The sequence below is a fragment of the Podarcis gaigeae genome (assembly GCF_964106915.1).
Source record: "Podarcis gaigeae genome assembly, chromosome: Z".
In the NCBI taxonomy this organism is placed as follows: domain Eukaryota; kingdom Metazoa; phylum Chordata; class Lepidosauria; order Squamata; family Lacertidae; genus Podarcis; species Podarcis gaigeae.
In genome coordinates, this window is record NC_139691.1 from 16,571,716 (window position 1) to 16,587,186 (window position 15,471).

A 15,471-nucleotide genomic window follows, 5' to 3' on the forward strand; every position below is an offset into this window, starting at 1 on the left:
CTATGAAACAAGTAAGAGATGGCTTCTCCCTGTATAGATTTGTCACTTCCAGGTTCATACTGAGAGGATTTTTGTGTCTGTCTGTGTGTGTTAAATCGTCTCTTAATCCTTTCGCCCCTCAATCCCTGGTAAAAGATTGAAGAGGGGAAAAGGGACTTTTATAAGGCTGGAAGGAGTTGCATTTCCCCAGATCTTAACGTCAAACGCTAATATCTCATTCGCAATAAACGTGTGTTGTGCGTGTGTGTGAAGCGTATCTCCAGTTGTGTTCCTGCAGGGTTTAGTGATAGTTCGTCTTGCTGACAATATTAAGTGCCCAATTAGTTATTTCTCTAATCAGGACAGAAACCGAGCTGAAAAGCCCTTCTGCGGGGAAGAACAGTGACACATCAGGAAGGGAAGGCAGGATTAATCACGCTTTCACTTATTCCTCGGAAAGTTCATCCTCCGTCCTAGCAGGTTTAAAAGATGAAGAATCAGAGTCACACAGTTCTTTTTCTTCCCCTCAGAGGCTGAACATTAGCAGCAGCAGCGGCACATTTCCGTGATGACAGCAGAAGTGTTACTGGAAGAGAGGGAGAAAGGACACCACTTCTGCACGTGGTTGGATCTCCTTCTGTTATGCTTCGTGGAGGGTGCTAAACTTTTCTCTAATGGGCAGAAGCAGCCCGTCCCTGGCTAAACATACATCAGATTACACTCTTTCTAAACCAAATAAACATATAAGTTCAGGCATTACACAGCCCAAATATTTTTTAAACAACTTCTTGACACAACTAGCCTAGTAGGGAATTGTTTTTCAAATATACAAAATTCTCACACTGTTATGTACCCTGGGCTAGCAGGGGGATACTGTAGATAGTCTTCACTCAGGTCTGCATATGCAAATGAGGAATTGAAAGTGACGTTCAGTGATTGGATAGTTACAGAAAGTTGTTATGTTGCTTTGTAGTTGAGCTCTATATAAGCAGGTTGGCTGAACCCTTCAGCCCTGTTCTGTTGTGGGCCTGTGAATAAACAAGAGCTGTTTGAAGAATTGCTGTGTTGCCTGATATGTTCAACCACAACTTAACACTTTCCTTCCCCTTGTGACATTATGATTAAAATGGGAGAAAGACTCTGCAGAGGAAGTAGATGAACAACTCTGGAATAGCTTGCCAGGTTCCACCTCAGACAAGACTTAGAAAACACTTTAAAAATAGCACATTGCTGGTACATGTGTCTGGTCTGATTGAATAAAAAAATAAAAACTATGCTGACAGGAATGCCATTCGCCTGGGTCTCTAATATATATGTAGTGGCCTTGCCCCAAAATTATTTCATTCTGAGATTTTTTCCCCCTTGAACAGTTACTGTAATCAAATGACAAAACAGCTTGGACCCAAAATTAGTTTTATTCTTTACTCCCCAGACTCAAAATGCAACCAGTAGAGCTCTTATCCTCCATTCACTAACAGCAGCTAAATTAGTGGTAGTCAAAATTTGGAAACCCATAGATGTCATTTTGAAGCTGGGATATTTTAAATATAGCCAAACTAACTGCTCTACAAAAAGAAAAAAGACCAACACCATTTACACAACATGGTATCCATTTACTGACTTTGTAAAATTTATTAAGTGTGGTTTTCATCCTCCATCAATACACAGAACATTATGGAACAACATCTTTATTTGATTGCCTATATTGGAACATACGTGACTGCAACTTTCAGCTTATATTTACCTTTAGCATTTATCAAACTCTGTATTCCTATTTAACGACATTCTATTATCATTGTGTATACTTAATTTAAAGTATACTTGTATACTTGAAATTAAAAACCCCCAAATGTTTTCTTTTTCTTTTTTTCATGATTATGTGGTCCTCTAAGAACCTCAGTCTCAGCCAGGATGGACAGCGGTAAGTGATGATGGGAGTTGTAGTACAGTCACAATTTTAAGGGGCTGCAAGATCCCCCACCTTTGTTCAAGAGCAGAATTAAGGGAAATGCGAGGATTTTTCATATTGATAGGACCTGTCCTACCCTTGAAGGAGAGTGTGGGAAGATAGGACCAGATACTCTCCTTCCTTGCACTGGAAGAGAAGTGGTCAAGTAACAATTGCGGGGTACAGGCAGGGGTAGAGATCATTTTAGACCCATACCAGTGTTACAAACCACCTACCTGCCCCAACACACACACACACTTCCCAAAAAGCAAATTTGTAGTGGATTGCAGTCATAACATCACAGGCTCAGAAATTTCAACCATTAAGGAGCTGCTTCTAAAAATTATTGCACTAATAAGGACAGCCCAGCAAGAAGCACACTCACAGTTTCAGTTAAAAATTCAGATAAAAAGTAATGCAGGGATGCCTTTGGAAGCTGTTGAGCAGGGGATGGGGAGGACCTGGGGCTTTCCAATATTGCAGGACTAGAACTCCCATCAACCCTGACCATTAGGCCATGCCGGGAGCTAATGGGAGATATAGTCCAACAACATCTGGATGGGCACAGATCTCCCCACTCCTATTTATGGAGATGTGTTAAGAGTTTCACAAGTAACACAACAAATTGTAGCCTGTTAAGGAAACAAGGAACTGTAGCTTCCTAAGGAGGAAATTACAGTTTCCAGGATTCTTTACGGGTGGGGGAGAAACGTACTTTAAATGTATGCTGGATGTGCTTTAAATGTATGGTGTGGTTCTGGCCACAGATACTGGAAGCCTGACAGGCTGCGAGAAGAGTGGCCAGGAACAGCATTCTCCATTCTGTTGCCCTCCAGATCTTTTGGACCACAACTCCCATCTGGGAGACTATGACAGGGCACCATCACGTTGGTGAATGTGTGATCCCTAGGGCCTAACACTACTTCACTGCTGCATATGCAAATTGGAAACAGAGGGCTATTCTGCATCCTGATGTCAAGTGGCAAAATAGGCACTTGGGTTTTCTTTCCTTCCTTGCTCCAGCATTCTAGCTACAGAGCCTGCTACAAGTGATCATATTACTGCCCCTGTGTCTTCCGACTCCATTGCTGCAAGATGCTGTCTGCGGCTTCCAGAGTTGAGTCTTCCTAATGCACAAAACAAAAGTAAGTTTTAAATGCTGGTGTTTGGCACTGCCAAGATTTTTTATCTTATGCCTGCCCCACACCCCAACCTTGCACAATCAAAAATAGCTGTTCAACATCTGGAGGGCCACAGGTTTCCCAGCACCCTCATTTTTGCTAAAGCAGATCACAAGATACAAAGAAATGTATGTAAACATGTCCCCCTCAAGTGGTGTGAAAAATGTGGGAAATCATTCCAAATAATCTCATGGACAGCTCACCTTGGCAAAGCAAAAGCGAATGAGATGGTCAAAGTTCTTCTTCTGTGGTGGACTAAAGAAGGCAGAGACCGGAATGGCGGCTAATCCCTATGGAGGTAGAAGAATTGTGCATTGACAGATTTTCCAGCTACATGATAAAGTATCTGTCTTAGGGTGTGTTTTTTTAAAAAAAATAGAAAACGGACACCTATTCTTTGTAAGATTAAAAAACAATTCCTGACTGTTTTTAAATGTTTGTAATTCACCTTGACACACATGTGAAAGGGGATTCATAGATTAAATACTGTTGCTATTCTTATTAACATTATAATTACACGTATCATTGTAAACCACTTTGAGATTATTATTTTTTTTACAATCAAACAATGTACAAATTTTATCAAGTAAAGAAAGAAATATTATTATAATTATTATTATGCGCTCTCACTCGTCTGGCTTCATGTCCTGAGTGTTTCCCCCCGGTTGAAATGGGTGTCTGAAAATGTCTTTTGCTTGGATGGAGGATAGAGGGGTATGTCCATATACAGAAACTGGTTCACTGTACAAAAGCTAAACACTGCATTCATTGATCCATCCACCTTTGTCTCTAGCCCAGCCCACCACTGGCACATGGCCCCTGGAAGGCGGAAAAAAGTTCTCCACCCCTGGAGCTGTCAATAATGAGTTCGATGTAGTATTGGTCTGACACAATCCCAGGTGACTTTCTATGTTACCAACCTTCTGAGTGTCTGAGGCAGAAAATCCAGTGTGGCCATCCCTTCCCCGTGTCAAGAAGCAGCAGACTGGTAATATTGCCACCTTCAGTGTTTTCCCAAATCTGCCACCTAAGGCAGCCACCTCACTAATGGTCTGGCGGTCCCAAATCTTGGGTCACGTACCTTGTTCTTGATCATCCACTTTGTAAAGCGATAATCGTACGGCTCCTCGGAGTCTGGCTCATCAGGAAGTTCATCTTCTAAGAAGAGAGCATGGGCATTGATTGAGAGGCTAAGTGGCTAAGATTGCTAAGAGGCAGAGCACATGTTTTCATGAGAAAGGTCCCCAGTTCAAATGCTTGGCACTGGAGAGACCCATAGTCAGAAACCTTGGAGAGCTGATGCTGATCAACAATGCAGGGCTTTATGCACAAACTATCTTAAATACAGTGGACGCTCAGGTTGTAAACGTGTACCCCACACGGATCACGTCCGCAACCCACAGCTGCGCAGCTGCGCATGCGTGGATTGCGATTCGGCGCTTCTGCGCATGCGCAAAGCGCAATATAGTGCTTCTGTGCACGCGCGACCGCTGAAACCCGGAAGTAACCCATTCCGATACTTCCAGATTTTGGCGGTCCGTAACCTGAAAAAACACAACCTGAAGCGGCTGTAACCCGAGGTATGACTGTATAAGGCAGCTTTCTATATACAGTGGTACCTCAGGTTAAGAACTGAATTCGTTCTGGAGGTCCGTTCTTAACCTGAAACTGTTCTTAACCTGAGGTACCACTTTAGCTAATGGGGCCTCCTGCTGCCGCTGCGCAGCCACCGTGCAATTTTCTGTTCTCTTCTTCTGAAGCAAAGTTCTTAACCCGAGGTACTATTTCTGGGTTAGCGGAGTCTGTAACCTGAAGCGTCTGTAACCCAAGGTACCACTGTATCTCCACTGAAATCAACCCTTTATTCTGAATCCTGAGGACTAGAACTTTACTTTATGTTTAAGGGAAGGACCATGGTTCAGTGGTGGGGCATCTGCCTTGCATGCAAAAGGTTCTAGGTTCAATCTCCAGGCCTGGTAAAAACCTTTGCCTGAAACCCCAGAGAGTTGCTGTCAGTCACTCTAGACAGACAGTACTGAGCTAGGTGCACCAATGGATCTGAATTTGGACTGGGTCTCAAAACAAGCAATATTATGGCTGCAGACCCACCATACATGTACAGCACATGGCTTGACTCGGAGAATCCTGGAAACTGTAGCTTGTTAAGCATGCTGGGAATGCAGCTGGTGAACTACATTTCCCAGGATTATTATTTTTTTGAGGGGAAAATGTATTTTACATGGATGATGTTCTCTCTTTAAATGTATGTTCTCTTTTTAAAAAAAAAAAAAAAGTGTCCACCATTAACTGGGTGAAGGGGGGGTGTCACGCTTACTGAATTCGGAGAGGTCGGCCACTACAAAATAGGAACCCTCTGGGATAATGGGCTTCATGCCAACAGCAAGCAAGCTCTGGACCAGGAAGTCTCGTTTTCGCTGCAGCCGTTGAGGTAGCTGGGTAAAGTAGCTCTCAGGCATCCCAAAGCGCTCAAACTCTTTCTCTAGCCCACAGGCCACAGCTTCCTAGAGACTCATGAATAACAACAGATGGACATCAACTGCAAATGCAATTATCAGGCAAGGTTAGCAGCCTCAAAGTTGTCACTAATTCCCCCTCCCCCAGGTTGATTATTCCAGTAAGTATATACATTCCGTGCTCAGTTCTTTGAGATGCCAAAAAGTATTAACGTGGGTCTTCTTCGGTTTTAGTCCTGCTCCGAGTAGACCCACTGACAATAATGGGCATGATTTAACTGGCCCAATAATTTAAATTGGCTTGCTCCAAGCAGAAGAATAGTTCCCAAAAGCCTGCGGGAAAAGAAGCTTCACCTGCTGGCGGAAGGACAACAAGGAGGGAGCCAGGCTGGCCTCCCAAGGGAGGGAGATTCAAAGCCAGAGAGCAGCCACTAAGTAGGCCCTCTCCTGCAAACCCAGTTAGAACTATTATTTAGTTCTTTCTAGATTAAGACTTGCTTTAATGGATTGCATGTAAACCACTCATAGGATCCATTTGGGCAGTACTAATGTTCTAGATAAATAAAAATAGAAAAACGTGGGAGATTGTAGTCCAGCAGCATCTGGAGGGCAACGCATTGGTTACTCCTGCAGTGGAAGGGACCGTTTTCTCCAGCGCTGTTTTCTTACCTGAGCTGCTGTTGCACAATGATAAACCGAGTTTTGATGAATTGTCCTCAGGTGCTTCAACAGGTGGTCGGGCCCAATTGTCCAGCCAACCTATGGCCACGGAAAAGGAAATGCGGTTATTTTTCAGATCTCTGGATAGCTGGTGTTCTTCATATGTCACTGAGAGTGTGGGAAAGTCTACAGTGGGCAGGTGAGGGGCTCTGCAACCAGAGGGCCACATTGCCGCAGAGGCAACCTTCTGAGGGACACCTGTCAGCAGTGGGAGGAACCAGAGGTAAAAGTAGGCGGAGCAATAAAGATAAATGCTACCTTTGTACACCTGGCTGGTTTCTACCCACAAACACACCCTCTAGCCTCAAGAGGCATTACCAGAGTTCAAGGACACATTAGGAACAAAGGAAGCTGCCTTATATTGAGCTAGACCATTAAGGTCCCTCCAGCTCAGTATTGTCTGCACTGACTGGCAGTGGCTCTCCGGGGTTTTAGGCAGGCTCCCAATGGCAGTGCTTGTCCCCCAAGCCTGAGGTTCTCCTGGTCTATGGGATAGTCTCCTGGTCAACACAAAGATAGCTAGGCAGCTCTACTGTTTATGAACAATACAAAGCTATGCTATGACCATCGTCCTAATATTTGATGAAATGCTGTGTGCTTTGAATTACCTGTCGGCTGATCCATTTTTCATGTGTAGATGAAGATGATTATTAAAACTGCTATGCTGCCCTTCATCCGCAGATCACAGGGCCTGGGACCTCTCACATGAAAAGTATGCACCTTACCATGGACCTATTCCTTTGCCTGCAAAGGATTAGGTAGGAATTTCAACTGGAAAACGGTCCTTAAGCCTGGCTCCTCCTATACCTGCCTCCTCACCTTCCATCCCGTTGCACTGAAGGTTTTTCCGGCACTTCCAATGGTCACGGTTCGTTCCCACATTCCTGGTAAACTGGCTGTCAGCAAGGAAAGAAAATGAAGCTGAAATCTACACGGTGGTGCATTCAAGAGAAAGGAAATCAGAGCTGGAAGATTCCTCCCATAAGGGAGAAGCACCCTGAGTATCTGCTCCTTTAAAAACACTGTTCTTTGCAGAGTCTGGGAAGTCCAAGGCAAGATCTTGCAGGAGTCAGACCACTTTGGTCCCAAAAGGGAGAAGAAGGCATAGGGACCCACAAATGCTCATACCAGCTCAGGTTCACAGATTAGGAGGATGATCAGGTATGAAGCCAAGTGTCCAGAAAGCGGATCTGCCTTACCCATCCGGATATGCTTGTTGCCATCGTAGACCAGCCACTCGTATACCTCATCACTGAAGCAGAGGACGTCATGTCTCACACACAACTCTGCAATGAGCTCCATCTCCTTTCTACTGAACACCTGCACAAGAGGGAGAAGACTGGCAACTCTGGGCCCCTTTGACATAGAACAGTGGCAGCTACTCCCACTGTTGGAATAAGGACACTCCGAACACCCATGGGAAGAGTCGTCTGCTATGCTGAGGAAGGTGTTCCCAGGTGGCAGAGAGAAGTTAAGGAATTTGACACTCTTTAAGACAATAAATAGGGACGCGGGTGGCGCTGTGGGTTAAACCACAGAGCCTAGGACTTGCCAATCAGAAGGTCAGCAGTTCGAATCCCCGCGACGGGGTGAGCTTCTGTTACTCAGTCCCTGCTCCTGCCAACCTAGCAGTTCAAAAGCACATCAAAGTGCAAGTAGATACATAGGTACCACTCCGGTGGGAAGGTAAACGGAGTTTCCGTGCGCTGCTCTGGTTCGCCAGAAGTGGCTTAGTCATGCTGGCCACATGACCCGGAAGCTGTCTGCAGACAAACGCCAGCTCCCTCGGCCAATAAAGCGAGATGAGTGCCGCAACCCCAGAATCGGTCACAGCTGGACCTAATGGTCAGGGGTCCCTTTACCTTTTAAGACAATAAATGCTGCTTCATCAGGAACAGATGTCATTCATTCACTCTGTTCCTAAATGGAGACTTCAGACAATATTGCTGTCTTTCAAGATTGGTTTATGAAGAGTTTCCTTTTTACAACAAAAGTTGGGAGAATCCTCAACTTTTCCCCCAATCTTGCAGGAGAGGAAAATCTGGCTGCAATGGCATACAAGACTGGGGAAAGGTGGTGGTGGTGGTGGTGGTGGGGATGGGTTCAGCTGAAGCAGAGGTTGATGCCTATGTGATGCCCTCAAGCTACAATGATTCTATGGCACATATTGAACTGCACATACATATTTCAAATGTACATCAAGTGGCCTGTGCAAAATTGCAGGGTTCTTAGTTACCTTCCCCAAAGGGTTGTTGGGAGAGTTCAGCACAATGGCTTTAGTTCGCTTGGTGAACTTTGCTGCCAGCTCGGCTGGATTCAGTTGCCAGTCACTGCTAGAGTTCAGCTTGCCACCTTCTGCAGCATTCTGGCGGAGGAGATGGTGAAAAAGAGAGAGTCAAGGGAGAGTCAAGCCACTGGACTTCTGCCAATGGGCAAAGGCCCCAGAACTAGCTGTTTCGTTTGATTCAGGTGAAGCTGTGGAAGAGCGGAGCCACCATCTAGGATCAAGGCCAGTAAACTAAAGCTGCATTGGGACAGGACAGAGGCAGTGTTGAGACAAGACAAAAGTACTGTTGGTGAGTGACTCATCCAATCAGGGATGTGGAGCTCAGGTTGTTCTGGATGAAGTAGCACTGCCCGTAAAGAAGAGTTGGGCTCCAACCCCCATGACACCCACCCATACCCCAGTCTGTGTGGCCAATGGTCAGGATTGATGGATGTTGTAGTCTAGTGAATCTGAAGTATCAGGGTCACTGTCTACAAAGGCCAGCACAATCAGCCCACTTACTAGTTGCAGAGGTATGAACACAGAAGTCCCACCAGCCATTTTCACCATGGGCTCATAGCAGTCAAAGTACGGCTCAATAATAATGACCTAAGAAAATGCAAAATAGGTATCAAGCAAATCCTTGGTTAGTTTTTATGTTATGTGGTCACAGGATTTCACACCTCAATATATTATTTGATTTTGTGTGTGTGTGTGTGTGCGCGTGCGCGCGTGCACGTGCGCGTACATTTTAACAAACTGCCAGACAAAAGGATCATTAGCAGCAATGATGCCACCCATCTGCCTGTCAGGAAGAGAAGAAGGAAGTAAAGAACATGAAACAAGGCTGGCTGATGGATCAGGCCAAAGGGGGCCCACCTAGTCTAGTATCCTGTGCTCACAGTGCCAAACCAGATGCCTTAACAAAAAGGCCACAAGCAGGACCTAGATGCAACAGCAACACTCTCCCCCACTGCAATTTCCAGCAAATGGTATTCAGAAGCATACTGCCTCCTGACAGCAGATGCAGGACATAGCTATCAGAGTTAGCAGTCATTGATACCCTTATGGATTTGGCCCATCCTCTTTCAAAGCCATCCAGTTTGGTGGACATCACTGCCTCCTGCAGAAGTGAATTCCATAGTTTAGCTACATGCTGTGTGAAGAAGTCCTTACTTTTCTCTGTACTCCCAACATTTAGCTTCATTGGGTGGTTCAGGGAGGCAGAGGCTAGAACCCCCCCTTTCCAGTTTCATGAAGTCTGAGAAGCATTGCTCTAGTCATTAATATGTCCCAAAGCACACAGGCACTCTGTTACCTCATCTCCATCATCCACTAGAGCCTGGAAGCAGCAGAAGAGGGCCTCATAGGCACCAACAGTCACCATCACATTCTTCAGAGGGTCCAGGTCTCGTCCGAGTAGCTTCCCAAAAAAGCGGGCCAAGATTGCTACTAAACGTGGGTGGCCCTGGGGAAACAGCAGAGGCTGAGAACACGGAATAGTAACCTGAAGCAAGCAGGCTAATAGAAGTTTATTGCACATTTGTCCTGAACTTGATCATAAAAACAAGTGTTCTTTCTGCTTACTTGCTGCACTTAGATTGCAGCCTCCCCAGAAATCCTCTTTTGCAGCCCCATCTGCACTATAGATTTAAAGCACTATGATACCACTTTAAGCTGTCATGGCTTCTCCCAAAGCATCCTGAGAACTGCAGTTTTTGAAGAGTGCTGAGAGTTGTTAGCAAGCCCCTATCCCCATACCTAAGGGACACGGGTGGCGCTGTGGGTTAAACCACAGAGACTAGGACTTGCTAATCGGAAGGTTGGTGGTTCGAATCCCCACAACGGGATGAGCTCCCATTGCTCGGTCCCTGCTCCTGCCAACCTAGCAGTTCGAAAGCACGTCAAGTGCAAGTAGATAAATAGGTATCTCTCTGGCAGGAAGGTAAACGGTGTTTCCGTGCGCTGCTCTGGTTCACCAGAAGTGGCCTAGTCATGCTGGCCACATGACCCAGAAGCTGTATGCCGGCTCCCTCGGCCAATAAAGCGAGATGAGCGCCACAACCCCAGAGTCGGCCACGACTGGACCTAATGGTCAGGGGTCCCTTTACCTTTACCTATTCTCCCCATACCTACAGAGCTACAATTACCAGAGTGGTTTAACAACCAATCCCTCTTCCCGTGGGATAACTGTGCAGGGAACTATGTATAGGAGTGCTCTTGCATAGCAGCACTTCAGACTTATGTAAGGTATGCATGCAGCCTGAGAGAGAAAGGGAGGAGATTCTCACGTACAAATTCTCGGGTATATTGGTGCAGCAAGGTATTCTCTCCACCAACGGCCTCCACCAACGCTTCCCTGACAAAGTCTGGTGGGGGAAAATTAGGGAAGCCTTGGCCCAGGTTCACGGTCTTGTACGTGGCCGCCAACTTGACGAACTCCACCCTAAGGAGAGTGAAAGGCAAAAGAACAGAGAGGAAGAATTAAATCCCACTAGGCCAGCCTCCTGCAATCTCAACCCCAGCTGGATTACAGATACTGTCTATTGCTGGGGTTCAGGGTGTGCAAAGAGGCAAGCTTCGGATGGGTGGATGGTTTGAATCCCATTATTCACTGACTCCCTAAAGCAACCTGCCAGCTTAGAGCAGACAGATACAGCAGAAGCAAGGGACGTGAGATAAAGGAAGGAATGCTGAAAGCCTGATGGAGGCCTGGTTGCTAGGGGAATGGTGACAGAAGTATGACATTTGAGACCCAAATGGCTTAGGCATTCTTGGGGCACCTCTATGTGATTATGGGGGTGAAGATACCAGTATGGGGCCATGCTTGCTTTACTTCTCATGACCTGTAACCTTCCTTGATATATGTAGAAGGATGTTTATGTTTTAAGAATGTTTAGATGTTTTATGACTCTGTGTGCAATCTCTATAAAACCCTCATTCTAATTCTCCTCGTGGAAGAGCTTCTTCTTAAGTGGCAGCTCAGCTAGAACAACAATATTAAGTTTGGGTCTGCCCTATTAAAATAGTATCTAATAAACTCTGGGTCCCTAACTAGATCTGTTGAAGCTTGCTGTAATTGTAATTCTCTTGGTTCCATGTTTTCTTTAAAACCTGTTCCCTCTCATCTGGGTAATGAACAGGTGATGCAGAAGTAAATTCTTACCACACTTGGACTGTCTGGATCATGTTTTGGGGCTGAACTGATGCTCTGTGCTTGGCTGGCTAAGACTACGCTGCTCCTAGCACCTAACAGCAACCCGGGACCATAACCAGTACCCCTTCACCCAAGCAAACAAGATGGTGTTGTTGGTTTGTCAGGGTGGGACTGTGGTTGAGTTGCAGTGTGCCTGCTTTGCATGCAAAAGGTCTTTGGCTCAATCCTCAACAGTATCTCCTGTTTAAAAGGATCAGGGAGTGGGTGAAGTGACTAGGCTAGATGTAAATATAAGGCCTCTTTATCCTGAAAGGGCTCTGCAGCTGTTCAGCTTTTATTTTTGATTGGCCAGTTACCTTAATAATGCTCTGTATTTATTTTCTTTTTTAAGAATGGTAATTTATGTTTCAATGTTGTAAGCTGTCCTGATATTTTTATTATCTGGCCATACAGAACTACATTAGTAAAGAAAGAAAGAAATAGTCTGGCCTTGTATAGTCTGGCAGCTGGGCAAGTATGGACTGGGCAAGTATGGTGTATGGGGCCCACCCAAGGAGGAAATACCAGATATTCTTCTCTACGCCCTCCAGCCTCCGAGCCTGAACCATCCTGGACATTTTTGCCTAGAGAAAGGAGGAAAGGGTGGGGGGAAAGAAGGAAGGAAAGAAAGCATGTTAGAATTGCTGCTGATAATGGCTATTTAATAACAAAGAACTGCAGAACTTTCTCATCTTCTTACAGATCTTTTATATGCCAGTAGTTGATATGGTCCCTATATGTTTGCTTATTTTAGTTTACAGCTGGTCTGTGGAACCTTTGGCCCTTCAGAAGTTGGTGGACTACAACTCCCAGCAGCCAGCATAGCCAGTGGCCAGGGTAACAATGGGAATTGTAGTCCAGCAGCATCTGCAGAGCCAGAGCTTCCCAACACCTCATTTAGTGGCATTTAAGAGGGTCTTCTCTAATTTTTCTATGGTGCTTTAAAGTGTGGAATTCTTATTGGGGTTTTTTTGGTAATTTTTATAATGTTGCAAACTGCTCAAGGACTAGCGTTTGATGCATAAAGTGGTAAATAAATTACTAATAAAAAAGGGAGCAACCTTAGCACAGCAGGCAGAAAATACCCCGACCTCCCCTGCTCTGTTCTGACATCACCAACAAAAAACTTAAACTCCATCCATACAAAGCACAGTCACATTTTCCAGCTGGCTCCTGCTGGTTAAATGGTTTTTCCTATGGCAGGGCAGACTTTTTCAGGCCTAGGGCCACATCCCCTCCAAGGCAACCTTCTGGGGGCCACATGCCACAGGATAGGGCCAGTAGGAGCAGCAACAAAGGTGATTTCCCCCTTTGTACAGCAAGCAACACCCACTCGCACTTCCCATCCTCCATCCAGACAAGGAGGAGACTGGAATGTCTGCAGAGGGTGACTAAGATGATCAACAGTCTGGAAACCAAACCTTATGAAAAATAGTTGAGGGAACTGGGCATGTTTAGCCTGGTAAAGGCAAAAGGTAAAGGTAAAGCCTGGTAAAGAGAATGAAGGGAGATATGACAGCCATCTCCAAATATCTAAAGGGCTGTCACACGGAATATAGAGCAAATTTGTTTTCTGCTGCGCTGGAGGGAAGGACCCAAGCCAATGAAATCAAGTTACAAGAAAGGAGATTCCAACTAAACCTTAGGAAGAACTTTCTAATGATTGACAATGAACAGTCTGGATGGCCACTGTTAGGGATTCTTTAGCTGAGATTTCTGCATTGCAGGGGGGGCGGGACTGGATTGTGCTTATGGTCCCTTCAATTTTTAAGACTTGTTGCAACGAGACCAAAACACTCAAGCAGGGCCAGTGAGGGGGAGAGTTCCAAGGGTTTGGGAGAGAAGCCTGGGAGTCCATATTTGGCTCCTGACACTCCTGGTCTCCCTACCTTAGAGTGATACCAGCAGAATCCAATACGATTATTCCTTCCCAGTAGGTAATGAATCAAGGACAGAGCGATACTTCTAACCATACCACTACAACACTGGTTTGCTGTGCCGTATGCATGGACCTGTGTTATTTCTTACACAGAGAGAGGAATGGGGAAGAGGAAAAGAAATGAGAGATCACTTGCATTCAGACATAAACCCAAAGCTGCTCCTTGATCTTGGGAACCATCATGCAAAATGTGGTTAGGATATCTTAGGTCCAAATATCTCATAGTCCAAATGCACTATGAGAAAATGAACAAGTTTGCAAAATACATAGCTGATGTATGAGCGTACATGGGGTGTGGGTGGGACAAATTGTAAAAAGTGAGGTCAGAAGGAAATGAAATTTAGAAAAGTACGGAGAGTCATAATTAACTACTTGCAAGTGCCAAGATGTCTGTGTCATCAAACATTGTTTTGTAAATTACCACTGTTAAGCACTTAATTATCACTTTGTTTTTATATACCTTTTAACTGTTGGTTGGTTGATTATTTATTTATTTATTTATTTATTGCATGGTTGCTTGCATTCATAACCAACCCTTTTCTCTCCAAGAAGCTCAAGAAGGTGTACATTGTTCTCTTCCCCTCACAAGAACCCTGTAAGGGAGGTTAGGCTGAGAGGCAGCAACCAGCCCCAAGGTCACTCAGTAAGCCTTATGGCTGAGCAGGGGGATTCGAACCCTTGTCTCTCACAGGTCCTACTCAGGAACTCTTAACAGCCATACCACCACTGGTTCTGTCTTTCCCATTAAAATATTTCAGGATGTTTTATTAGAGGCATTTACACACACACAAGATACACACTCATATACACACAAAATCAGTTGTTAAGATCAGTGCAATTTTGAAAGGTTCAGTCTCTGACCTTACTTCAAAATGCCATCCAACTGTACCCTAACATAGATGAGAATGTGGTCTTCAGTCACAGGAGTCATTGTGCAAAATTTAGTGGTGGTAATCTAGCAAACAGACATTTTTCCAAAATATATAGTAAAAAGCAACACATACATGTTCCATATAAAATCCGTAACTCCCAAGAACTTGAAATATGATAGCAGAGCATATGGGTTCAGCTACCTACATTTATTTGTACTAAAGTTAAAAACAAGAAGATATAGCTGTACATGTGTTTTGGTGGGACACGGGTGGCGCTGTGGGTAAAACCTCAGTGCCTAGGACTTGCCGATCGTATGGTCGGCGGTTCGAATCCCCGCGGCGGGGTGAGCTCCCGTCGTCCAGTCCCAGCTCCTGCGCACCTAGCAGTTCGAAAGCACTCTCAAGTGCAAGTAGATAAATAGGGACCGCTTTATAGCGGGAAGGTAAACGCCGTTTCCGTGTGCTGCGCTGGCTCGCCAGATGCAGCTTGTCACGCTGGCCATGTGACCCGGAAGTGTCTCCGGACAGTGCTGGCCCCCGGCCTCTTGAGTGAGATGGGCGCACAACCCTGGAGTCGGACATGACTGGCCCGTACGGGCAGGGGTACCTTTACCTTTACTAAGAGAAAAGCAGGTTAGAAATAAATTAAGATGATTGTGAAATGGGAGGGAGGGGGTTATTGGTTTGCTTTCGTTCTTATTACTTTTTATTTTATTACTTTTTCTTAATCTTGTATTTTTATGTTTAATTTGCCCTGAGATCTACTCATGGAGAATGGTATATAAATTTAATTAATAATAACAACAACAATAACAAAACTATATTCCATAAAATTCATATACTGCTTGATTGTAAGAAAAAACCTAAATGTGGTTAGAACCTCAAAGGATGTACTT

The 15,471-nt window shown here is 45.0% G+C and overlaps 1 protein-coding gene across 1 annotated transcript in view; it reads right to left on the reverse strand.

Moving 5' to 3' along the window:
- Positions 1-15,471, reverse strand: part of LOC310837131 (uncharacterized protein) — a 35,116-nt gene that overhangs the window by 9,371 nt on the left and 10,274 nt on the right. The window contains exons 3-15 of the mRNA XM_083723199.1: positions 13,654-13,787; positions 12,290-12,348; positions 10,864-11,014; positions 9,887-10,036; positions 9,091-9,177; positions 8,539-8,667; positions 7,502-7,622; positions 7,122-7,198; positions 6,252-6,341; positions 5,444-5,630; positions 4,190-4,266; positions 3,312-3,398; positions 2,990-3,054 (exon numbers count right to left, since the gene is read on the reverse strand). Coding sequence (XP_083579325.1) covers positions 2,990-3,054; positions 3,312-3,398; positions 4,190-4,266; positions 5,444-5,630; positions 6,252-6,341; positions 7,122-7,198; positions 7,502-7,622; positions 8,539-8,667; positions 9,091-9,177; positions 9,887-10,036; positions 10,864-11,014; positions 12,290-12,348; positions 13,654-13,737 — 1,364 coding nt within the window. The 5' untranslated portion in view covers positions 13,738-13,787. The remainder of the gene's footprint in view (positions 1-2,989; positions 3,055-3,311; positions 3,399-4,189; positions 4,267-5,443; positions 5,631-6,251; positions 6,342-7,121; positions 7,199-7,501; positions 7,623-8,538; positions 8,668-9,090; positions 9,178-9,886; positions 10,037-10,863; positions 11,015-12,289; positions 12,349-13,653; positions 13,788-15,471) is intronic.